General features: G+C 37.9%; 1 protein-coding gene across 2 annotated transcripts in view; it reads right to left on the bottom strand.

The window, feature by feature from the left end:
* CDH13 (cadherin 13) overlaps positions 1–27,312 on the bottom strand; it is a 407,362-nt gene that overhangs the window by 146,743 nt on the left and 233,307 nt on the right. For both annotated transcript variants that reach the window (XM_088529059.1, XM_088529058.1), the window contains exon 6: positions 23,866–24,010. In XM_088529059.1, the coding sequence (XP_088385185.1) occupies positions 23,866–24,010 (145 nt within the window). The remainder of the gene's footprint in view (positions 1–23,865; positions 24,011–27,312) is intronic.

Raw genomic sequence — 27,312 nt, 5'->3', positions numbered from 1 at the left:
TATTGCAAAACAAAAATACACCTATTAAAACTTCCTAGCTGCTAAAACTTTATTCAGATGCACCGATTGCTAACCTTATAAGAGTTGAAGAAAATCTGATTGCTGCTAAGAGATGTCAGTTAACAGAAAACTCAATGCAAAAGGAAGAGTTTCAGAATTGCCTTCATGCTCTGCTCTCACCCCTTTATGGTCTCTGATGTGTCAGCTAACATTTTAACATAGAGTTTTCCATGTCTTTTATTTGCTTGTGAGGAAACGTTCTGGGGCAGCTTCTCCAGTATTTTATTTGGCTACAGGTTTACGGACAGGATTGTTGAGTTACACATCAAGGGCAGGACGGGCATTGCCACCACCCACCGTCTGCACCCAGGAATGAATCCCACTTTTCCCAGTCGCCTGCCCCAGAACAACTGGGCATTAGGAACTGATGTTTCATTTATCCAAATATGCTAAGAAAAGGAGAAAAGGCCTTTACTTTCCCAATATGCACTTTTTTTATGCGTCAAAGACTGCAAGCGCTTGTTGCAAAACTCATCCTAGAGCTGCTCATTAAAATGGCAGCAGTTGGGTTGCTCAGATCACTAAAATCCCTCCTGCCCTCTTGCAGCCTTTCACTGCTGCTCTATTAGGCTGCCCTGTCTCCTTTCCGAAACAGTCATCAAGTTTCCAACATAGAGCCAAAATCTGCAGATTTGTCTCCTTCCTCCATGGCTACCTGCCATCAGCAATTAGCATTTTTCTCAAAATGACACTGTCCTATTACTGTCTGTATAGGCCATGTGATTGTCAGCTGGCTAATGCCACTGAGAATTTATTCTTGAATGCATTGCATCTGCGTAATTATTTATGTTATTGGCATATGAACTGGCTATATGTCATTGAAAGAGAGATGTACTAAATGGCAGGTGTGAATGGCTGTAATTTATTCATTCTTTCTGCAGTTTAGCTGTCAAAATATCAGCCTAAAATTACATTGTTAAAAAAAAGAATATCCAATAAGAGAGAAATACTTTTTTTATTTTTTCCCTAAGGACTAGAGGCAGCAACCACATTTAACCTTAAACACTTTATATAGCCTTAAAGTTGTTGTTGAACTGACACTGCGAAAGCCCTAGGAAAGCATGAAGTGAAACATCAGATGTCAAGACAGTGATTTTATCTAATGAACCCATGGATCAACACTGAGGCTGTGCTGCCCTGGAACCCATAACAGCTGCTAAATCAGAAAGGGACCCAAATGTAGTGGCAGTCCCCAAACACACATGCAAAACATCCTGCTGCTGGAGTGCTGTAGAAGCAGAGCTCTTAACTCATTTGATAAATACTGTAAAAATGAATTATTAAAGACCACAGGAAAATGTCGAGAAGCAATGTCTCTTGGCAAAGTATCTAACCTTCACTCAACATCATGCTAACAGAGTCACTGAAATGCCAAAGGAAAATCAGGATACGAATCTTTTTGGGCCCAGGTCTCCAGGTGTGCACAGAGGTTACAGTGCGGCCACCGCTTCTTTTTATACGGCCATTCTGTCTTCAGTTATACACATTATGTATTATATAAAAGTATACATGCATCTTCAGCCCCTGGAAGACATAATCTTTCCATAATCATCCTCTGTTGAATGTTCTTCACTCTCATTTTTAGTAGCTGGAAGAGGACACTGTCTATTTCGTGGCATCTATCTCTTGTAAAGGAAGGCACACCTGCGTTTGTGATTAAAAATGTTAGTTCAGGTGACCCTGATTTACACCCACACGACTTACACCTCTCTCAGGAGGACTATGCACTAATTCCCTGAAATCAGTGACATATGCATCCCGGAAAATAGTACAGCCAGTTGTGTATTGTCAATATCGAATTACTATGATTAATTTATATGACTTTACATGTTGGCCAGAACATAATTAGTATCACATTGTGAATGCAGTAATTAATAGTACAGGGAATGATAGCTCTCCCTGAGAAGAAACCTGATGCACTGATTCAAAATCAGAAAGCCAGCGTCCATAAATATAGATATATGTACACCTACATATATATATATGTATATATGGAGCATAACAGCTTGCAACCATAGTCTCTACAAATGCTTCAGAAAAGTTTTAACTAGTTTTTTCATATAGAAAGCATGATCATGCTTGATTAAAATACAAGCGAGGAGTAAGCCTGCCATCTCCTCAAGATGTTTTTTTTTTCCAATTACTGTAGCGTGCAGCCAATTCCCCAAAGAAAACATAAGGTATTGAGCCAAGAGCTCCATTTCAAGACAAGACAATATTGTCCAGTAAATCTCCTAAGTCAATCACAGATATTCACTTGAGCTAGAAGTTAATGAAATCTGTGGAAAAACATAGCTTAAAATCCCCATCAGAATCAACGAGTGCTCTTGGCTTCCAATGAGAGCTGAAGCATTGGTGTTACAGGGGAAGTATTTTTCTTCCAACTAAGCTAACATAGAATGCAAATAGAGAAAGCTCTATTAAAATAATGTTTATTATTTGACCACACTAATTTAGGCTACATTAAATGCACAACTTGGGAAGAACGCTGTTACAGTAAAACTGAAATAGTTTAGCAGTAATTTCACCATTTCAAATCATGCAACCTAAGTGGAGCGTGGAAAACTACCAGTGTACTATTAAAAATAAAGCATGCTCCAAAATGATTTGAGCACTCTGGGTGAAATGCAGCTTTCAGAACAGACTTACATCCTGAAAAGTTGTCCTTAAAGCTGAAAGGCCGTGAAAGGCTCTGACACTACCTTGTTATTAAAGGTGTTTCTCACGAGTCTCAGTAATGGCATGATTTTCCTTTATTTTCCTACTATAATTCCATTCCAACCTACAATTTCAATCCAAAACATTAAGTAATTAAGAAACAATTACACCCTGCAGCTTCTGAATTTCTCTGTCCTTCAGATAAGTGCTAATTTAGCACAGAAATGGCACATTAGTGCACTGGACCTAGTGGCTATGCTTGTATTTTGATTTACAAAGTCTCGGAGGGAGGATATGCAGCGACGCCGTCTCAGAGCGCTGCACGATCACTCCCCGTGCTGAACACAGGAGCTTTCTACAGAACTGAAAATAAGGACAAATATTTTATTTGATACATCAGTGATGAATCCTAGGGGTAACTTGGCAATTGCCTCCTTTGTATTTTTAAGAGTAGCTCTTCTCAATCCTTTTCCATCTTTTTCACCCTTGCCACCAAATAGTTTTCTTTGTTACACATTTAAACTATTTTTTTAAACTATTATTTAATTGCTTTTTGACTCTTCAGTTACTACAGTGCCCTTTTTCATGTAGTAACAGACAGCAAGGAATGACAGGAAAGCTGTGAATTTTCAAAGGCTTCTACTTCTTTTTTTTTTCTCCTGTAAATCTATTCCTGATGATAAAAGGAGTGATATACATCTGTTCTGCAATAGAGAATTCATTAGCTTTTTGGGTTTCCATTAACTACAAGCTGTGCAACATATATATATATATGTATTAAAAAAAAGGATGGTCATTTGCAAGCGAAGCAAAGGATTTGTCGTAGACATTTAGCAAGAAATTTCACTTACCATTTCTACATTTGGAACTTAACCCTAGAAGGCTAAGAAATGAAGAGAAAACAAGAATAACAATGAACCTTTCAAGCTCATTGACTGAGATGAAACTTTTTATGGAGGGGAAGGTAGAAAGCTGGCAGAGTGGGTCAGGTTCTCTAGGCACAGAAATTATGTGCAACTGCAGGTTTCTGCTAAATTCTAAGGGCAGCATATTGTGCTGGGTCAGAAAGCCCAGAAGGTAAAACATTTCTGCTACGTTTTGAGACACCTTAACAACCCTAAGTCGGCATCAGATTAATAAATGCATTCTGGCATCCAAGATTCCTCTGCAGAAAATAAAAACAAAGAATGTGATATGTTTATTGTTAAAAAACTTAATGAAAGCTTAATTGTTTGCAATACACTAGAGAAAAGAAAAGAGAATTAATGAGACACAAGGATCAAGAAAATGATATATCTGTATCATCATAATAATATCATCATAAATGTATAGGTTTGTATCTGCTCTCTTGTTTTGTCACTTAAAGCGTAAGGGAGACTGAAAACAACACAGAAGGTTTTAATACTAGGTCTTTCAGTGTATTTAATGTACTGGAAGGATGTCACCTTCAGTTGTTCTTGAATATCATTAGTAGGTGTCTCCCAGCCTCTCTAGGGGTCTATTTCACAAGATGCTTTAATTATTCCTAAACTATTCTTAACAGAAATTAGCACATCAAAGCAATGAGAAACCATTGAGAAAAATAGTCCTTTGAGGAAGTCCTCAAGTTCATGTATTGCACCTCTGTGATTATAAAAAGGTACCATTTCGGTAAAAGTGTCGCAAAAAGAGGACACACAAAAAGAGAGTGATAAAGTAATTTTTTTTTCCTAGCTTCTAATAATTCAATTAAATGAGAGATTTCTTCAAAGTCTCAATGTTTTACAGATTGGCTGGTGTAGTTTTTTTTAAACTACATACTTATCCAAAACCAACATATTTCAAAATAACTTGCAAAGTTAATCCAGCTTCTGTTCAAGTCCAAAAAAAAAAAACAACAACACTCACTCAGGAATGAAATCCTAAAAAACCACTGAGCACAGTTTCCTCAGTGCATAGCTCTCTTATTTACATTAACGGGACACATTCATCCTCACTGTGATTTACTGGCATCAGATGTGAATACACTATTGCAAAAAACCTTGGACTCCCAGAATTTTGATTTTAGTAAGATTTCCAGGATGAACCAACACACTAAAATCAAAAACTGAGAAAAAAATCACATTGTAATCAACCATTAAATAATTCCACTCCATAAAATAGAGCTGCCAATAACTCTTCTTATTCAATGCTGTAGCCGAGAGTTGTTAACAGAGATCTCAAGGAAAAAGAGTTCCAGATCATTGGACATTTTATGTCACTTTAATATTTAGGGAGGCAGCTGAGGAAATATATTAGCTTATGCTTATGTTCCAGTGTTCATGGCAGATCAGAGTTTATGAGCTAAATGAAGGACCACGTTTCTTTTTTAATGGGTACCTGTAATATTCTTTCCATGGAGTAAAACATAATTAAATTAAGTTAAAATATTCATTTCATTATGCATTTTAGCTTCTGCTTGAATCAACTACAGGGACACATTTGCTGACCTGTTTTGCCAAGCTGCCTCTCTGCAGGAAAGATGATTAACTAGGGATCCAGCCTGCGAAACAGATTCATTACAGGACTTGGGGATTTTAAGATGAGGTTGGCCATTTCTTTTTATGCAAAATGTAAACATTTTTGCAATTGCTTCAAAGAGATGTTTAATATGGCATGCTACGCTATGAAGACATTTGGTTATATTTTTTCCTTCCTCTGACACTCAAATGACTCTATGGTAAAAACTGTCATTATTCATGTCATCTGAACAAACTGAGATTAGAGAGTGGCAAATGACTACTTTCTTAACAAGACTCTTTTGAAGGGGAGAAAATAAAGAAAAAAGGAGAGAGAGAGAAAGAGACTGACAAACCATATAGATTTTTTACCCTCTCATGAGAAGAAACGTGGGTTTGATGGCTGATATCTATTTAGCAGACATCATTGCCTTTGAGTCTGATGTACGCGTTAATGAAAGAACTTTATGTGTTTAGATTTGCTTTTACTGCACAGCCGTTGACTGTGACTGATAGGTAATAACCTACAGCAGTGCCAACAAAACGAGAATATCCGATAATGGATTGTAGGAAGATCTATTATTGTCCGCTCTAAAAACACTAACTCAAAGTCAAGCAATTTCATTAGAGAAGGTCAGGTAAGGATCCACCTTCCCGTTGCTGTGAACTCTCCCTGCCTGATGCGTGTAACCAAGTTGGGAAGAAAAACCAGGAGTCTCTACTCAGCTGCTTGCTTACAACTCCAGGACAAACAGAACTCCTACATGCATTTCCTCTTGAATAGTGGGGAAAAAAAATCCCTCTATGCTAGTCCGACTATGAAGTTTTCACCTACCAAATCTTGCTGGCACAATAATAAGTGCACTTAGAATAACGATGCCAATCAAATCCTACAAATATTGCAAGGCTGTGTTTTAAATTCCATTCGGGGACAGAAATTGTTACCTCCCATGGAAGAGCTCAGAGCGAGTGCTCTTTGGGGAAGAAATGTCCTTTAAGTTTCCTTCTGTCCCATTTTACCATTATTCCTTGGTGGAACAGTATTGCTTTTCTGCATTAAATACCATCAAGTCTGCCTCCAAAACTCGTAGAGCTGCAAAGCCTCTCTTTATCAATGGGGGTGCTTATTTCAGAATATCCCTCCACTGCATTTCTGAAAATGTATTTTCTGCTCCAAGTGTCACTGGTGCAGCTGACTGTAGCAGTGCCATAAAGAGAGCAAGGCTATGTCAGAGGGCTCCTGTGTGTCCTCTCCACAAGATCAGAGATCTCTTCAGCCCTTATAACCTCCCTGTTCTTCTCAATCAATATCTTTAGGTTTCCAGAGAGGTCGTGGAGTCTCCACCCTTGGGGATATTATTTATTGTTATTTAAAATCAGGTACTACAGATAGAAACAACCTGAGTTGGTATCTCAGCTACATTTCCAGCCTGCTGGTAACTCAAGTGTCACAAATCACACAGAGAAAAGTTAGTAATATCCAGGTCTATGTGCTTAATTTAAACCAAATGAATAGTGTGGACCACTTGCATTAGGAGGACTATTGTAGTTAACACGAAGTGGTTAACCGCCTGCCTAAAGAAAAGTTTATGCTTTTCTGCCCTCATTCACTGTACATCATCTTTCACTCCACATCAGCTGCCTGTTGCTACGAATGAAACAGGTCCTACAAAATACTCTTTACAAGCATGCAAGTGAACCAGCAAATGAAGCCACACGTACGTGGAATGAAGGCAGCTCAAGTTGGGAAACCAACTTGCATTCCTAGCTTTTCTTTTCAGTGGTGAGAATAAACACTTTCAGTACCTAATTTAGAAGAACTTTGTGAGATTAATTAATATATGCAACAGAAACTGAACAGACTCTAACCTTTCTAATTTCACGCTGTATAAAACAGAAGTAATGCAGATGATTATCTTACAGGAAGAAGCTCAAGACCTGTTCTCCAAAAATGTTAGCAATTCCGCAATATTCTTACCAGAGGCATTAAAGGTTACCAAGCCAAGACCAGAAAAATTGAATCCACACGCTCATCTGGAGCTGGATCTCTGAGTAATATTAAAACCTGTTCCAAAATGGGAGTCAAGGCACCATTTCAGCTATACTCTATTTGACACTGGGATACCTACATGAAGGTATTTTTATAGAATAATATTCGTCTTCATTCTTGGATTTTCTATTTATTTGCCACCTGACATATTGGATGACATTTTCTGTATGTCTTTTACCATGAATATATATATCTGTTAAAAATAAAATGAAATTGAAAGCACACAAAAACTTACAGTAAATGAAAACAATTCTGATCTACTACTTAAGATTTAGACTGATATTGCTATTAAATCCATATAATTATATCCACTATTATTTCAAATGATGAAGAATCAATTCTCTTAATGAAAAAAATATCTTCAAAAAAATTAAATAGACAATTTTCTTCATAGTTGAGCCAACACTAGCTTTTATTTTTTTACATTTTAAAGAAGTATCTATTTAGTGTTTTAAAAATAAACCTGTCATTTTTATTTTCATTCCTTTTTTCACGTCTTAAGTTAAAATTAGGCATCAAATTAGACCCAAGTATGTGTAAAGTTTCAGTCATCCAAAACTGCCAATTGGAGATCCTGCCTACTGTGTACACATGTAGTGATCATGATTGATCTCAGCTTCTGGTAATAATGGCAAAATGAGAAAAATAAAGGAACAAACTGAAGATGAATCTAGAACAAATAAAAGAGAAAATCTGAACATTTACTTGCAACTTTTTTCCTACATTTTCCTCCTCTAAGTAGCAACATGATTATTACCAGAGCAACATGATTATTAGTCTGACAGGGTAGTGCATTATTTAAAAATCTGTATAACTCATCTAATCTTGGTAAACCCTCATATAAAACATGTATATATCTATGTATGCATCAAAGTTCTATTTCATGTTCATTTGTTTTCAGGCTTTGCCTGGTTTTATCCAGGTGACATGGAACTTAAAGACCTTATCTAGGGTGACATTGAGAATATGGATGAGTAGGCATCTACACATTCCTTACATCTGAATAGCACTGCAATTTTACTAACTGTGCAGGCAAACATCTTCCCTTGTTTTTGACAACTCTTTTTAAAAAAGCAAGAAGCATTAGTAATTCATAAATTCATGTATAAAACATTCCTTCTGTCTCCAATAATTAAAGGGAATCATGAACTCCCTGTACCTTTTTGCAAAATACTCCATGTACTACATATTAAATGTTACAAAGATAATACTAGGCTCAACTTTACTAGCATTTAATAGAATTTACATAATGCAAAGATTCCTTTAACCTTTAGCATCTTAGAACTTAGGAAGTTTGAACACGAAGCAATTTATTACTTCAAATATTGCAGATTGTTATTTACTGCCTGACACTGGGGAAATTCCAGCGGATTTTGACTGTTAAAATTCAAACTATGGTATCAACACACAAGAGGTTTACTGGTCATGCTGTTTTTGAATGGAAAAAGATGGACATCTGCTTACTTCAAAAACAGAGCAGTGAGATGACCTTGCTAGGAATTTCAAATCTACTGGGGATGACAGAGAATTTTGTACTTCCTCATTAACAGAAAACACTCCCCAAACTCGTGAGGCCAAATTTCCCATCCTGCTTCCTTTTAAGCTGAAACACTGTAGTTCTTTGGTCAACTCTCTCTGTTAACTTCCCAAACAGCAGATGAACTCTGTAACCTACAAAGAGGTTTGTAATAATTTTATAATTTGACTCAGAAAATGCAGTTACTTGGACAACTCAGAAAACAATCCTCAAAATTTGTAAAACCAACTATGTTATTTAACTGCAAGAGTTATTAAATCTCAATTACACAGTGGGATTTTATTAATGTAAGGCAATATATGCACACCGCAGGTAGACAATGAGGACATTTAAACATCATCATTCACCTTTTAAAGTCTACAGAAATATCTCCATGGCAACTTGCTGCTGCCAACTGTGGCAGCCATTTCCAGAAGTACAAAAAAAATTAATTACCAAGGAAGGTTCATGTTCCTCAAAAATGCTCAAAAGTCAGAAGTAGGAGTAACAATTAATTGCTGCCTCCTACGCCAGGGGATGCCCAGGTTGGTCTGAAAAGTATTGCGTTTAAAAATAAAAAAGTAAAGCTGTAAGGGCTCAACGTAGTGCAAAGTACAAGGAACCTCTGTGTAGCACCATTTTTTTGAAGGGATGTACTCAAAATGAGGATTTGCAAAACATGAATAACAGGAGCTTTTCATCTCCTAAAAATAGCAGGATACTCTTAAAAATATTTTCGCATTAGGAAGCAAATGCATCCTCAAGAAAGATGTTAGGACATTTTCTACCTACTTGCATTAATGCAAATGCCAAGGTTGTAGCAGAAATTGTACCGCGTCAGTAAAGGAGCTATAAGTGCATTTATAGATGGATCCTAAATGGCTCCAAGATTGAATCATACCACTTGCCTTGGAGTTATCAGAACTGAATTGACTGTTACTATTTTTCTAAAAAGTTTGATGAAAAATAGAGTATTTGGGATAACACCTGCAGAAATGGGAGGGAAGCAGAGCTCTCAGCTGGCACATTAGCTTCATTTTTCAGATCCTTCACCCAGGATCGTCATGGACAAAACACAAAAGCTGGCAGTCATTTTGCATACCTCTGGGTGATGAGTGATGAGAAGAAAACCTAGGAAAGGAATTCTTGGGGAGCTTTGCATCCCTTCTTTCCACTCACTAAAAAAAAGCAAACAAAGATTGAACTGCAAACGGGTGGATCCTACTTGGAAAACCATAAAGGAGACTTTAAGGACATCTAATGACAATAGATGTCCACAGCCAGTGCTTTATCAGGCAGCCTCATTTCACTGTCTCTTATTCTCAGATGACCTCTCAGAAAGGTCTGAGGAAAAACAAAACAAAGAGAGCAAGAACCAGCAAAGTTCTGCAGAAGGTTTTATTGAGCACAAGGGCTTGGGTGTGAGTCCTCCCTGCTCAGCATCAGCCACCAACATTCCTGGCAGCTGCGCACACTCCTGCCTTGCCAATGGCCCACTTTCAAGCAGGCTATTTTTGTTTGGAAAAAACTTCAGAAAGTCCTGAATATTAAACCTTTCTTCAAGCTATAATGATCATGGAGATTAGCTCTGATCAGCAGTTTTAGGCCATGTGTAAATGGGTATCCCTAGGCATAGTCACAAACCATGAAATACCTTCTTTTTCTCCCTTTTGGCTAGCAGTAACAAGGGAAGAGCTTTACAGACCCTCATTAATATTGGTCCACACCATCTACTTAGCATTCAACAGGTCTTAATTCCTAGACCATGTCAAGGACTAGCCTACAGCTAACGTATACCAGATTTGCATGAGAAAACACAGTAAGTATTAACAGCAGCTATCAAAGAAACCCCTACCTAATACTGTTTCTCTTAATTAATCCCCTTTTATGTTTTCTAGTTCTTTGGCTGATGCAGTCCGAGCAAATTTAATAGTATTTAAGGAGATTCACCATTTCCTGTCCTCACAGACACATTTATGCAAAAGTCAAGAAAATATTTTTCTCTATTTTAGCATCGTGGACACAGTGTTTGAAATCCTCAGGACTGGCTAGAGAAATACGAAGATGTTCCAGCCATGACAAAATACAAAAAGTGAGAGCACATTTAATGCATATGTCCAACCAAGAGGAAACCATGGGTTTGCTGGCAGCTGGCACCAGTCCTACAAAATGGACCGTGTCCATTGGGAAGTCGAGGGATAGCATGGGAATGAGAGGCAAGAGGCAGATGAGACATTTGGAGGGATGAAACCTTGCTGTAAAAACAGCATCTGGGCAGGAACGGCTTCCTCCATCTTCAGGCACTTCCTGGCCAAAGCTGGAAGCTGCTGCAGCTGCCAGCAACAGCCACAGCACCAATTATTTGCTCAGTTTGAACAAAAAAAGGAGGAAAAAAAAAGAAAAAATAATAATAAAAAAAGGAGTTAAAACTTTATTCAGTAGCAATGAAGCCTGAAGCTGATAATTTCAATCTTCGCTTCTTGGATACAGCTGTAACAGTGTGAAAATAAGAGCCCAAAGGATGGATAAACTGCATTATCTTAACTAGCAATGGCACACCTTCAAAATATGAAATTGGAAAGGAAGAGCTATACTATTAACTTTTTTCCCAGCTAAGAATGTATGATCAAATTCTCAATTCTTTAGTTCTTCTTTATTAAGTCTGCAGCCTGCACCAAACCTGCTGAAAGCGTAACCTTCCAAAATGAAGCTGCCAAATAAGCAAGAATACAAGCCCAACAGGCATGCCTTTCTTTTTGTCTTATAATGATTCTGAGTGCTGTAGGTTTTTGTTAACAGAAACCATGATATATTTCAGCTCGAAATCAAGAAGGCAAAACTGTCTAAATGAAAAACAAGAAGGTTGCAAAACAATGTTTGCAAGCGTGTCCAAACAGTAATGTATGCAATTTCATGATCCATTACACTGTCTGCTAAATAATGCTGATGTGTCTCTGCGGCTTTTGTTTCCCATAGCTGGGGTCCTCTCTATTGCAGCTGCAAACCAAGAGCCTGCACAAAGTCCTGGCCTACCAGCTTTAGGAACCACTTATCTCCAAAAAACTTTTGCAGACCAGTAATAGCCCTGCCTGGGTATCCCTGTGGAACCCACCGTGAACTTTCCTTGCCAACACTTGTTTAATGCACTTTGTATAGGGGGCTCCTACACAGCAGTGATGGGAGGCACAATCTGTGTGTTCACAGGTATGTTGGAGACATTTCAAGATATCTTCTTGGGTGCCTTTGAATTCTGCTTACAGGAGTTACTATCTATACCTATTTTTGGTTTCTATGTATATCTAGTCAAAGCTTCCTCTGGGCAGACCGATATAACCACTCTAGAACTTGCCAGATGAGAACATTAAATCATTTTTATGTAGCTGCTCCTAATAGTGCCTTTATTTGCTCTGCATACAATGTTGTAGATCCTGGATGCCAACTACTCAAAAAGGGAAAACATTATTTTCCTCCCTTTAAAAGACAAAGTTCTGTCTCTCAGTGGCAGAAGCCAAGGAAAGCTCCATCCCACGGATCATCTCATCTTCTCTCATCCCTGGCTCGATGCCAGGTCTCTCTCCAAAGCATCCCAGTCCTACAGACACGTGGTCCTCTGTGAAAACTGTGCAAGTGCCTAATGCTGCATACAGGAAGGACTTATGCAGTTATGCTGGAGTTAAGCAGTTTGATTTGCTATTCTATGCTCCCGCATAAATTTCATTTTAATATCACGCAGCTGCTGTGATTGCATTTTTATAATTGGTGCTCTGCCCCAAAGGAGAAGTTTTTGAAGAGCAAAAATGCTACCTAGGTGCTGAATCAGAGAATTTATTGTGAAAGCTCAGGGTAACAATACTGAGGAACAAAGCTTCCCAGCAAAGGTGCTGTGGGTGCTACACAATTCAAACGACAACATCAGTAACATTAATTAACGGTTCATACTATGTAATATAAAAGAAAATGAAGGTGGCAAATTACATTTCAACAAAAAAGTTCCAGACAAAATCCTATTCAAGCATTAGTGAAATTTTTGCATATTCAATTTTCAGACCTATGCCAGCACTGTATTCTGAATCAGAGGTAGCAAGAATGATTTTTCCATAGTTAAGCTTGCAATTTTGGTCTCCAAAGACTTGAATATTTGTAGTCATTATTTTCTAGAAATAACAGTCCTACATGAATTTCACTGACTTTTCTACATGCAAATAAATGCCATTTGCGAAGTAAGCACAGAGAAATCCTTCATTAGCACTGCCTTCAATCTAAATGTTTCAGATATCTCCCAAACTTTAGCAGTCCACGGCACATGGAAAGAAAAAACAGCCCAAGAATATTTAAAAGAATGACGTATTTAGAATTAGACTGTTTAAAAAGGACCGCTTTCCTAAGTGCCAGTGTCAGAGAAGAACTGCTTGTTCAACACAGTGTTTTAATGGAGCATCAGAGAATTCAGATTACAAAAACATCCTGACACTCCGGCAACAGCTCCGAAGCCCAAAGGAGCTGTTGGGCTCTGCAGATGATAGATTACAGCTTGGAGCAACAAATCAATACATCTTCATTCGAGAAGAGTAAAAAAGGTTCGACAAACAGAATTTACAGGGCATTTGTTTGTTTGTTTGTTTGTTTTCAGTCTGGGGGAAAAAACTACCTATCTTCCCCCTGTGAGGTCAAGTATTAGCTGGCTTTTTCAAGCCTGAAGCCAAGAAATACAGTTTGCCTGTGTACTTAATAACATTACACCCTTGAGTACCCTGGAAGAAAATACATAATGTATATTCATTGGAGGAGCAGTCACACGACCCTGTGGACAAACCCTGCGCTGTCCCACAAATCATTTCATTAATTAAAATAGCTCTGTCTTAAGGAGTGCGGCTCAGCTGCAAAATCACATTAAAAATAAATTTCCCTGCCAGGGTTACTAACAACGCCTTGCACGATGGAAATAAAAAGATACTAAACGCAGAGCGTGCTCTTTATTTCCCAGTACAGGCATTTCTTGCAGCCCTGGCAGAGCATCCAGGGCAGAAACGAGTAGCCAAATTTCGACCTCTTATGTGCCCTGCATCACCCTGTGCTGCCTTGGCTGCCCATCCTGCAAATACTGCAGGAGACGCTTGTTTTGCTAAGAACCACATTTTCCACTACATCCCCATCACTTAAAACAATTAAATAATTCCCCTGTTCTTATGAAAACCATACATAGTTTACAAATGCTAAACTTCAGGCTCCATCCTCAGCAAATATCCCATTAAGGAGCAGATTTTTCAGCTGGGACAGAACAATCCATAGGATGAAGTCATATATCATCTCTATTGTCATAATACTTCATGCACAAATAGTAGTCTCAGTTTCTTAAATATTTTTTAGATGCAATAGAAGGAAGGATGTGGGCAAAATCAATCAAAATGTTCTAACCAAGTTATTTTTTACTTTGGAAATGATGTTTGCAGATAACTCTCCTTTGTTGTACCAAACTGCAAACTTGAAAGTCTAACATTTTCCAATTAAAAACCACAATGTTCCCTTATTTTCAGTTTTTCTTTTTTCGAGAAACATATAAAGAAAACCCTTTCCACTCATTTTTGTCAGTACTGCCAGGATAGAAGGGAGCGGAGCAGCCACTTCTAATACCCCAAAAAAGAGGGACCAGTAACAGAAATTACATATTCTGTGATTTGTGAAATATTATTTTCTTCCTAAAATAAGCATTTTGTGTAAATTTCTGGATTTTTTTCTTCCAAATCTGCACATTGCTGACCAGGATATCTTTGATAAACCACCAGGAACATATTAACAGGGAAAATAGATCTAGAATTCAGTGTTACAGGGGCAGAGATCTCTTGTGTACAACGTGTTTCATCATGGTCAGGCAAGTTAATAAAACTGAAGACTGTGTTAAACTGCTCCCTACCTCTTGCTTTTCTCATTCAATAATTCGGATTATAGTGTTTTAGAGACCAAAAAAGAAAAAAAATGCTGTTAATAAAAAATGCTATTAGCAGAAAAATGTGAAGACAGTTTATTAGCACCATTCTAGTATCGAATAAGTAATTTTGATGCAGTTCTGTTACTACTGAAGCTTTTTGAAAGATTAGGGTCAATTTCCCCAGGATTTTTATGCATCAAAAATTTGAAAAACAATCCATAGTGTTAAAAGTCAACCACAGAAAATTGTTCCACTTTGACATTTTCTTATCAATCGCTTGGAGATGACTGCTAAAGCTGAATTAATTTAGATTCATTGATGCAATTTTCTTCACAGAGAATTTAAATACTTTTGTTTTGATTGTGACTGAAAAACAGAGCTGACTTTCAATCTCTCAAAATACTGCTCAAATAGACTTTCGTTGTCTGCAATCCCAGTCATTCACAATTAGAAAATAAGCAGAAAAATATAGATACGATGGCTTCAAATGTGTTTTCCTTTTTTTTTTTTTTTTTTCCTCTGGCATCTCTTGAAAAACATATAATTTGATAGTCTTTTCCCCTTTCAAAAGCAATTGCTACAACTGAATAGTTTCTAAATGCCACCATACTACCATTGGCACTTTTCTCCATTTATTCAATATTTAAAAAAATATGAATTTCCACACTGTTGCGCTCATGTATAAATCTCAAAGATATTACAGTGCCTCTTAAAGCAGCAGAGAGAATTAAATCTCATGTACTAGCCTGGTAAGTTATACTTAAATGTTTTTTTTGCATTTTTTCTCCTCCTCTTCAAGGGGTAGATATTTAAAAAATAATGTAACTTAGAACCATGCAAAAATAGTAGACTTTCCTTCTGATAACTTCTGCAATGACAATCATCAAGCTTTACTGCTCTGTGGTTAAATCACTGTCTTGAACACGTGTCTGTTAATATTTTTTCAGACCTACATTTAAAGGCTGTTTCTACTGGAAGCTTCCAACATGAATATGCAAAAGAGAGATGACAAGTAAGAAATCTGCTCCCCTGTGAGATTTCACCTTCAACCTATCCCATTTCTTTTGGTTGAGATTCCAAATCCATCATGCATTCTTTGCCACACAGCAACTGCCACCAATATGATATTTTTCTCTGAAGAAGCCCAATAATAAGCTCATGTTTATCAGGATACTCTTGGGCTAAGAAATGTCACTTTTCAAGTTTTTTGTACATAGTTTGAAGCATGTTAGTGGCAGCTGCTCTTTAAAAGGACTTAATTTTTAAAAAATATACATGTAATTTCCCAGCTAGTCCTGGTGGACAGCCATGGAAAACTGCTACAGCAAAATGCAATTGCACTTTGTCCCCTTGGTCCAGCCACACGTGCAGATGGACGAGGGCTCTGCCAGGGGACACATTGGCTCTACTTGCAGGTTACCTTCTGCAGCTGGGTGTGCTTGCAAGCGGAGTGAGCTATCTGGAATACACCTATAGCAAAAATGACTCATCATACTTTCTACACAGAACTAAATTTTACCATTTGTCCCGTTATTTATTTATTTATTTAACCACCCAGTCATTCTCACCAAGGTTTTCCTTGCTCTTGCTTTCAGCCTTCCTGGTGTTATAGAGACTAATCCTTTGCCTTCCCAGGACTGCAGGCTCCAATTTAAACCCCAGGCACTGCTAGCATGGTGGGTGAGGGAGGGGAGAATAAGACTGGAGGCATGAAATAAAGGGAAAAACAGAGGAAAAAACACGCACAAAGCTTGAACCTGCAGTTTAGAAGAACTTGATTTCTTTTTCTAAGGTGCTATCTAGCTGCTAGTGTCTTACAGATCATGTTGGGGAAAAATAAGAAAAGAAAGAAAAATAATCTCCAAAGCCTATAATAAATTTATGGCCCCTGAATCAAGCTGTGGGGCCTGATCACCTTTTTGCTTGCTTTAAAGGGATTAATGCACCACGTGGCCTGCAGGGGCCCACGATATTCAAGAATTGCAATTTAGGAGCGTACAGACCCAAACAGAGGTTGTCTAGCCCCAAAGGCTCCTCTCAATTAATTGGCTCCAAGGAGGAAGATGTCCCGCGAGTCTGAGCCGCTTAAGTCTTTCAAACTCATCCTTCCCTCTTTTAAAAGGACGCGGGTTGATGCATAAACAGCTACAAAAGCCACTTGTGACTATATTAGTGGCTAAATAAGCTTCCCTCTGCAAAGAGTCACACACTGAATTATGCAAACACACTTGAGACCCGGCTCTTGGGGAACCAGAATGGATGCCAGCACTCTCTTAAAAATTCATTTGTTCTTTAATTAAGAAACATGCTTATTTAATGAATACAGGCTATAACGTAAGAGCCCAAACAAGGATGCATCCTGGCTCTGATTGCTCTGTAACTGGAAATGCTTTACAGGGGATACTTTGCTGTATGAAATGTCCAAGTAAAGAGACCATAACGTATGCAATGACCTTTAACATTAAGCTTTAATGCTGATCAGGCTGTAAGACTAATTTTTGGTATGTTTTTGTGTAACTACAGAAAAGGAAAAAAAAAAAAAAAGGCAGATGAAAGCTCATTTTAGCAGGAGGCACAGTGAGCAAACAAGTCATTAAAGCACTAAAAATGAAAAATTTGTGTCAAGGCAAATTTTCTGTCCAGGACTGAGGAAGGGGGCTCAGCACTTCTACCTTTTACAAGCAGGCCAGTAATTCTGACCTGGGCACCTAAGGCAATCAGAAGTTTTTTCTGAGCTGAACCTATTTCTGTTGAAAGTCAAGGATAATTGAACCCTGGAGTGAACTGCAGCCTCCTGCCTCCACACGTTCATACCACACACTCTGTTTCACTGAACTGCTAATTGCTACACTTGAGATTATTTTAATTTGCCCAGAATGTCCTGATTTGAAAACAGTGGCACAGTCGACACCTGCCAGTGCCTGGGTCATTCCCATCTATTTTCTCCAAGACACAAGGGCAGATGAGATTAGATTGGATGCACCTCTTCGTCTGCCATAATACCATGTTATTTATAAATACACAGCATATCAATCATCTTTTCTTGTTATTATGTCTATATACATAGCAAGCAGAAAGTCCCTAGGCCTATGAAAATGTGTCTATATATCCACACAGTCACGTGTCTCATGCACATGCTATATATATTTGTGTGTATATATATATATATATATATTTAATACACGTACACATTTACAGCTACATTTTATCCACACACAGATTTGGGAACAAATTTCTCCTGGGATATACGAAGTCACTGTGCATAACTAGCCAACCACTAGTAGTTTGCTGTAAATTTTGAAAATACGCATGAAACTGCACACATGTGAACACAGAAGAGCATAAAGACTATCTAAAGACAGTACCCAGAGCCTCGTGTCCTCTCTGCAGCAATGGATAATTAGGAAACGGTTGTGTGCAAGGAAGGGAATGTGCCCCGTGTGCTTCCATGTCCCTCAACTCAGGGCTTCCCAGGCCAGCATCTCATTAAATGCTTCCATGCTGACCAATCAAGCCACTGATGATGAACCTGTTCTCCCCAGGTTTGTCAGATTCCTTGGACAACTTTATCCCTTTTTTTCCACAACAGCCTGTGGTAACAAGCTTCGTAATGAAACGTGTGACATCCAACATTTCAAACCTCCGGGAAAATCAAGGTATTACTGCAGTGTACAGAGCTCTGAATCAGAAAGAGTCCAGATTCCATCTTCTCTAATTCCGACTAGTTTTGAGGTGGGTGTAGGGACATTTCACCTCTATGGCTTAGATCTATATATACTTCTAAGCTTTGCTACTGATGATTTTATAAAAATTATGAATATTTTAATATGAAATAATGAGCGTGCTCATTACATACCTTTAGCAGCTTACTGGCAGACACTGAAAAAGAATTTATAGATCTTCAAAAACTGCTAAGGCACCATCCATAAGAGAGGTTGTAATACACTCTTGAGTTCTCAACAATTCTGCTAGCCAGAGGCAAGGCCAAAGTGGCTCGAGTTCTATATTATTTTCAAACTATAGAACATGGAAAGTTTAACTTTTTAAGTGCTTGGTTGCATCCAGGATAATGAAGCTAAACTATATCTTTACGAGCTTTATTTAACAAAGTGAACGAATTAAAAAAAAAAAAAAAAGTATGATGAAAACTTCTTCCCCTTGACTTGGGAGAATTAATTTGGCTCAAATTAATATAATAAATGCAAGATGGGAAAAGAAATCCAAGAGAGTCTCCTCCTGGTTAGCAGATCATGCCCATCCACACATGACCAAGACTGGGTCTAGCAGGCAGGCTGGTAAGGATTTTATTTATGATTTCTAGTATTTAAATTCACCAGCATCCTGATAGTCCGCAAAGCAGGTCTACAGTGCACACATGCAAGCTTCCACTTCACACTTCTCATTTGAAAATTAAATCTATGTTTAGCCTTTTCCCCAGTAAATTCAGTGGAAATATAATTTTAACTTAGGTGAATCCTCGAAAGAGTTCATCATAATTCCTTACATTACAAGGAATATCAAAAAGCACTCATAATTATGATTTTTGTTATAAACTGTAAAACGCATAAAAGTGCTTTTGATGTTGTCGCAAACTCTCTTTTTTCATTGTTTTAATTTAAAACCATCATCTGCGTCAGCAGTACGTTAAGTTGGTGCCTGTGGCTCGCTTAAAAGTACATTTTGAGACCTATCAAAATGTACCCCCTTGCTTTGATTACATCTTTTCTGCAGTCTTGTTCAAGCACTCAAATTTGATTTGCTCATTATAGCCACAAACTCTACCCAAACACAAACTGTGGAGCATTTTGCTTGGTGAAGTAGTTTTACATAAAGCGTGTGCATTGCACGAAACAGACTGCAGCGTCTCCCTACATGGGGTTCCCCAAAACCTCTTATGCCTGAGTACAGTTCAGCAAAGTGCAAAATAAATAAACATGCACAATAAATACATGCAGTTCCCATCTTACTGCAGATCCACAGCACCAGCCCAGCTGATGCTCAGGGCTTGCGCTAAGGGGTGTTGCTGTTGACACTGTTTTCTTGTTGATGCTATTAAGAATTTCATATCCTGCACTCCCTCCTCTCTAATTTAATCTTATTTGCAGGATATGTGGGCTGTGAATTGAAAACATGAATAAATGTGCAGGGTGTAACTTTTATGATAAAAAGACTGAAGCAAGGAGGAGTTACATTGGGACACTGATGTAGACAGAGACACCAAGAAATATCCGATGCTGCCTTTACTGAGAGACACTGCCCTTTACTATTCTTTTTTGCAGGAGTTTCGTTGAGAAAAGTCTGTCTTCCCTATCTTTTGACTGAAAGAAAGCTCTTAAAAGCACCCCTGCAGTTTCCCCCATGTTACTGGATTTACAGGTTGCAGGAAAGATGTGGACCTGCAGAGCTCACCAAATTTGGTGTAATTTTCAGCATTTTATAGCTTTGACAACCTTCTTACTCCCTGAACCAACAGAGATTGCAAGGAATGAAAAAAAAAAAGCATCAGAAAAACCCTGCTAACCATAATATTTGAAATGCACCAAAGGTGACAAAATCTGCGTAGTAGCCAGAAAAAAAAAGGATGTCTAAAATATCCTGGACACACTGTTAGGCCACTCTGCCATAGTTTACTTGTCCTGGTATCTTTTCATTCTCATCCACTATATCCAAACTTGTTCATATTCATTCATGCATCAACCTGTTGCTGTTAAGGGTAAATAGACAGTGTTGCATGTTCATCTTGTTAGGAAGCCGCCACCTTTAGAGACAATTTTCATTTACCTGGATGATAGCAGTGTTCTACTTATTATACAGCATAAGCTATCAATAACATTCAGTGCTTCACGCCTTGCCTCGTGTTTTCTCCATTTTTACAGATTTTTTTTTGATATTGAACATCCCTCGAGGCTCCTCTTAATTTCTTCTGCTTGCTTCTTTGCACGTCCTGTTATTCCTAGCAATTATTTATCTTCTCTCAGCCCTGCTTTGGGCTGGAATATAATGGATTTGGGCTATTGTGTTTCCTGGAAAACTAGTTGCTGTTTTTTAATGCAATTCTGGAGCAATTTTCGCAACCACCGCAGTTGAGATTTTACCCCAATGGGCTCGCACCGTATCGTTACAAGTCACATAACGATGTCAAATGTGTTTAAAATAATTTCTGCTAACTGCCTCCAGCAAGCAGAACGAGGCGGCTGCCAAGTTCATTATCCAGCCTTGGCTTTGCAACCATTTGAGAGAGGCACGTCCAGATATCCCTGCTTGCCTCCGAAATGCCCAAGATTGCAGTGCCCCCCATTAACTTACTGCGTTGGGGTCTGCAGCCGACCACCCACCCCAAACCTTGGGGTTGGCAATGCAGAGATCAGGGGAGACTCAAACCGGGGGAAATTCACAGTTCCATGGGGTGGAAAACAAAAAGGTGAGAAATTCACATTCCTGTTAAGACAAAGCCCATTACAATCAGCAGAAAACCTAAAATTTTCCATAGCCTTCACTCAGGCTCAAATATCGTCTTCCCGTTACATGTTGGCTTCAGTCTCCTGCAGACTATGTCAGTAATCCATGGGAAACATGTAGATTAATATTTTTCTCTTTTTCTTTTTTTTTTCCAAATAAAGAAGCACCAACCTTTTAATTTGCCCAGGAAAGGTCAAATTATCACTTTAAACATGCATTTGAGTGTACTTTTGCAAGAATATGACTCTAGGCTATTTCCAGGAATATGAGCGGTTTCCATGAAAATAAGCTGATTAAATTCACTTCAGGAAAAAAAAAATATATATATAAGGCAATATATCACTATATCACCTACCACTCACTTTTTTTTTTTTTCTTTTTGTCATAAAATAAATCACAACCTGTGACAAGCCCTGGCTTGGAGCCAATGAATATTTTTCATGTGAGGCACATACCACTTTATATTCCCAGTAGCAACGCCTGATATTTGCTTCTTTAGTAAAGTGATGACACGAAAATATTAGCTGTCCAAATAAGTAAACCAACCAACCAAATTTATGGGCACAGAAACACAGCCTTAGTAATTCAAAAATCCATTAAAATGCCACTAATACACATCCACATTTTGAGTATGTACAAAAGCTTCTCTAACTATTTATACACATGAAATATATACAAAACTTGCATACTATGTCTGTTTTCTTCTTTTACCTAATTTTAATCATTTTATGTGTCAAAGAAAGGAGGGGTAGTCATAAATTAGAAGGGGAAATCATATTTTGCTTGTGCAGTATTTCAATGTAATCTTGAAAATTTAAAGAATTTTAAACTCATGTAAGATGATGCACTATCCTTCAGAAAAGCTAGGGAAGAACCACTTCACTATTACTATCAATATTATAAATCAGATTCCAGTTCCATCCCACAGAACAGGGGAGCTCCAAGGAAAAATAGGTAGAAATGAAAGAACCACCTAAGTAGGTGACAAAAAGTTGCCTATGGTGCAGTTTAAAGGAAAGAGTGCGAAAGCTACTCCCCTGATTAGGTAGTCACACTCTGATATATACTATTAATTATCTGTGCAACAGAAATTCAGAGAAATACAATAATATAATATGAGCAAATGATGAAACTCATGTTACAACAGAAGGGAACTGGCAGGTGGGAAATTCTAAGGAAATTTCTTCTCCATTCATCATAATACCTCAGTATCTCAAGCAGACAAAAAGGTATTAGAAAACTATATTAGAAAAGAGTTAACACTTGGAAGCCGTGCTCGTAAATATGAAGTACATTTCTTGTTCAAATGAATAAAATGGTCTATCTTCCAAACCACCCAGCTGGTTTGTTACTTGCTTGTTAGAAGTAAAGTAAACTAACATTTATCTTAATGCCCTTAATCTGACAAAAGAGCAGTTCATAACGCAGTTCATACTTGCTGCTAATTAAACAAATGCAACTACATGCGAAATGTAAAATTTGCTGAGAAGGTGACATGATTTGTAGAAACTGCACAAATAACAAAAGGGCAAAAAATAATACCTACTCCAACCAACATGCAATACAGCAACTAAGTGGAAGGCATTGAGAACCCATAAGAACAAGGATATTGTCTATCCTTGTTCACAGCAAAGCCCATTGTCACCACATTAAAAATGAACATTAAATACTCATAGTAATATACCACCAGACTCCAACTTTCATCTCAAAATATTTAAGTATGCCCATATAGCCAAAACCATGTGCCCTGAGTGAGGCACAGCTTCAACTGTATGCGGGGGATATGGCCTTGTGCTGAATGATGCATAGAAAGAAATTCAGATAGATGGCCCACAAATCTGATCTCAGCTAAAGCAGCATCACTCCACTGATTTTAAAGGGGGTTTCTACCATTTCAGATTTTTTTCCCTGCGCTCACAATTAACGCTGTTATGTTTTCTGATCATACGATCACCGGTTGCAAATGTAGAGGAGAAACCTCTGATGGGAAATGCAACAGCTGGTTAACAGTCCGCACCGCAATTGCACGACAGCTGAGGGCTAAAGCCAAAGGGCTTGTGTCTACAGGAAACTGCAGCTTAGGATGGCCGTGTGCATCCGAATCAGAATTTGGAAAAAGATCCCTAGTTTTACACAATTTCATAATCAAATCTACAGTGAACTCAGCAGAACAGCTTCATTACTGACTTTAAAGCATGTTTTTATTTTGCAGTACACAGTTCAACACAGTTGAGTAACTCAAGCTCTCCTACAGTATCAGCATATTCATATTGCACTTTCCATTTCTTCCCATTATTTACCTCATGTATACTACCGTATACGCAAATAAAAAAAGACCCTGCTAACAGCCAATATTATGGAGAAAAGGTGAAATTTCCATGCTGAACAGAAAGTGGAACTGTTGTGTTTGGTCTGAATCTTAATCATATCCTAGGGGTTATCTTTGTTGATACCGCATATGAATAACAAAGTGAAAACTTAAGCCCAAGCTTTCATTCCAAGCTATGTCCTGCATTTGTTTCTTTTTTAGCACAGCAAATTCACTGTTCAAAAAAAATCATTACTCACTGTCCCAAAGGGCTGCTCTCCCCTCCTTATGTGAGGAAGGATTCAGTGAGCCACAAAGTCAAAAGAAAAATTGCACAATATAAAAATGATGCAATTATCAATAAGCAGACCTTGGTCAGTGGTAATTTACAGAAGTGTGACATGGACTTACCTGTAGGAGATCCCTCCATGACATGCCCAACATAAGGTCCTTCTTTGAACATCGGCCTGTTATCATTTTGATCAATTACTGAAATGTCTAGACGATCTGGGCCATCAATGACTTTCCCACTTAAATCTGTGACCTCAACTTCCAGCTGTATGAGCAAAAATAGAGAAGAAAATTTATTAGTTCGTGATCAAAGCGAAAAAGGAATAGTTTACATCAGCATTGCTATAACTAGCCCCTGGCAAGGATACCACTTGCAGCTCTGGGACTGGGGTAGGAACAGGTTTTAAATCTAAGTAAAAAAGAGAGTCAGATATCCATTCATCTCAAGAAACCACTGGACAATTGGAAAACGACAAGTTTCATGAGGTAAGAAATGACTAGTAGGGGGCACCTCCAGAATTTGATCCTAGTTACATGAAGATTTTCTTGGATTTTGTTTCTTTTTTCCAAACACAATTGTACTTAAACCGCACACATATGAAATTATCACATTATATGAGCTGCTACTGATATCTTCTAACCCTCAGTTAAGAGCTTTTATTAAAAAAAAAGCAAGTGTGTTTAGACATACTAAATATATTTTGTCAATGAAAATGGAATGAAATATTATGTTACATACTTCTGATACCTCTTAAGTTTATTTCATAAGGTATAGGACAGAACAACATATATAGTTTTAAATAAATAGAAATAATGGACACACACTCTCACATCCCAATGTACAAAAGCATTTGTTGGACAAAAAGATGACCCACGCAGTAAGAGATTTGTTTGAACTTCATGCTTTCAAAAACTGGGGAGATCACACCATATCTCTCAACCCTCCACTCACAACAGGAGGTCACACTGAGTTACTAAAAGATCAGCAGCCATCACGGCAAAGCACCCAAAAACCTCTTATACGATAACAGAAAAGGTCAATTTAGATTAAAACATGTTCTACATTTGCAGTTCGCTCACTCCTCATTGTGGTATCAATAAAAACAGTAACAAACACACCAGGAGACACATCAGCATTTCCACCTACCCTATACTTCTCCGGCCTCAACTCTTTAATAGAATTAAGCCCAACAGAAACTGAACGGGTGCACAGATGTTCGCAGCCCCCTCTCCCACTCTTTCCCCAAGACAGTTGTAGCAGCAGGGGCTGGAAGTCTCCAAATGTTTTGTTTATTCTGCTAATTTATTCTCCCTTGACATGCCTTAGACCTGTAAGTTATTTATAAGTCAGTGATAAACCCTACTGGGAAAGAATTAGGTCAGAATTCTGGCTTCGTTTATTAAAACGGATGGCTTATTATCGCACCTCCGTGTATTTCGTTAGGATTATGAGTTTATTCCACTTTTACGGTTGAACATGCTGGGTATGAGTAGGAGTTTTTACGCTCTGGGAAAACTATCTGCTCGCACACACACGAGTGTCATAGTCCATTTTAACACCTACTCACTCCGTGTATCATGACTTAGCTAAAAAGCCTGACTTCTTAGCAAGTCTTTCTCAAGCCTTACTTCTTACTAGACAAAGAGCTGAATAGCTTAAAAAAACAAATATTTTGATGTGATTCAGCTGACTCAAATGGCATTGGTACAGCAGACGTTTTATGGCACATGCCCCTTTTCTTTCCAGGATTTGCTTAACACACAACTCTGAAGTATATGTAGCAATTGTAGGATTATTGCATAGTATGTAGGATGGGGACTAGGAACGATAATTCAGTCTTATTAATGAACTTCATTAAAGCTAGACAAACTTTTAGATATAGTTGGAAACTGCTGACCACAAAGATTTATCTTTGTAAATGTTGACTCATCAAAACTATGTTAATTGCTTTGGGGAATGGAAGAAAAACAATATTTCACTGTGAAAATCCAGCAAATTCATTTTCAAATTCAAGATAACTTGCTCTTAATCTATCTCTCAATATTAAGTGCCTGTACAGCTTACTGGAAAGAACAAAGGCTTTGCTAAGTTTAAAAAACTTCCTTAGCTGCTCTTATCAAAACTGTAAGTCATCTAAAGCAAAAGTTAATCTAGTATTTGCGTTTTTCTTACAAACTTTCACAGATTACAGAAGAGAATAGAAGATTATTACTGAATGAAAAAAAAAAGTACTTAATTATTGAAAAGTTTATCAGGGCTGAGGCCTGTTGCCCAAAAGTTGGAAAAAAAAATGGGAATTGTTAGATGATCGTTTCATTTTGTTACAATGATAGCGGACTCCATTTTATTGGTCTTTGTACAATATCTTATATATTTTTCGTAAGTCTTATGTGTTAACTGATGTGCTGGTTTTATTCCCAGTCTTCTGTAATGTTTATCAGAAATAAGCCTGGAACCCTGTAATTACAATTATTTACCTTCACATGTTTGCCTCATGAAAGATACTTTCTTGCATCTTACGTTGCCTGCCAGGCCCCAGTCCCCAAAGAAACACGAACCACAAAGCCATCAAAGTACATCTTGTACTTCAAAACACACAAAAGAAAAACATACACAAGAATATGTTTAAGTAAAAGACAATACTGGCAGAAAAACAAAGGTAAGTACGACCAGGTGGAAAAGCAGATTGTGCTTAGCTATCAAAAGAAAGAAACTTCAGCCTATCAGCAAAGGCAAGAAAGCCCATCTAGTTTTAAGGTAAAACTTGAACGATGTTTGCAAGCTACTACCTTTCTTCCTTTGATAGAACGGGACAGTTCAGCAGTTACCCCAAACCATCAAGATCTCCTCCTATAGATCCTTTCCCATAGCAAGGAATGCAAAGCAAGAGCACGCACGATTCTCAACATCGGGAGGTGTTCACGCATGCTGAGAGAGGTATCACAAAAACACAACTCTAGGGAAAAATGGTAAGCATAAATACAAATTTGGGCAAGCTGTCAAAAAGAGCTCTGTGAAGTTATTTATTATGTGAAAGCCTGATAAGATTGACTACGCTCCCAACACTTCAGCTCAGAAGTTATGAAATTATGTTCACAAGGATGAAGTGAATCATAATCTAAGCAACCATATTTTCAGGAGCACTCGAGGCTAAATCCCAATTTAATTTTTCACAAAACTGTACACGAAAACTACAAAGGACAGTCAAGGGGTTGTGAGAACTGCTACACCTCACAACACAAGTCTTTGCAATAGCCCACAAAATGGACTTTGTCTACTGCTGCTAATAGGGCTGGGAGACATTGATAAAATTAAGCACGACAATACAAAAGGAAGAAGGAATATAATATTGAAAACTTGAGACTGTAACTGATTTCTGACCTTTGCAATACTCTCCATTCCCAAAAGCAACTTTCAACTTCCCATTCTCTTTTCCTCACCATCTTTCTCATTGTCCAAAATATAAGGATTTTTTAGAAGCATAGCAATTTCTTCAAAATTGTGTAAACCTGTTAAATGTGTTCTGCTTATATTACACAGACTTGATACTTTTCCACTACTGCAGT

This window comes from Tinamus guttatus, unplaced genomic scaffold (assembly GCF_059628265.1).
Source record: "Tinamus guttatus ecotype Peru unplaced genomic scaffold, ASM5962826v1 Tinamus_guttatus_pri_ptg000323l, whole genome shotgun sequence".
NCBI lineage: Eukaryota > Metazoa > Chordata > Aves > Tinamiformes > Tinamidae > Tinamus > Tinamus guttatus.
Note: the sequence above shows the minus strand (reverse complement) of the source record. Positions and strands in the feature narration are given on the sequence as shown.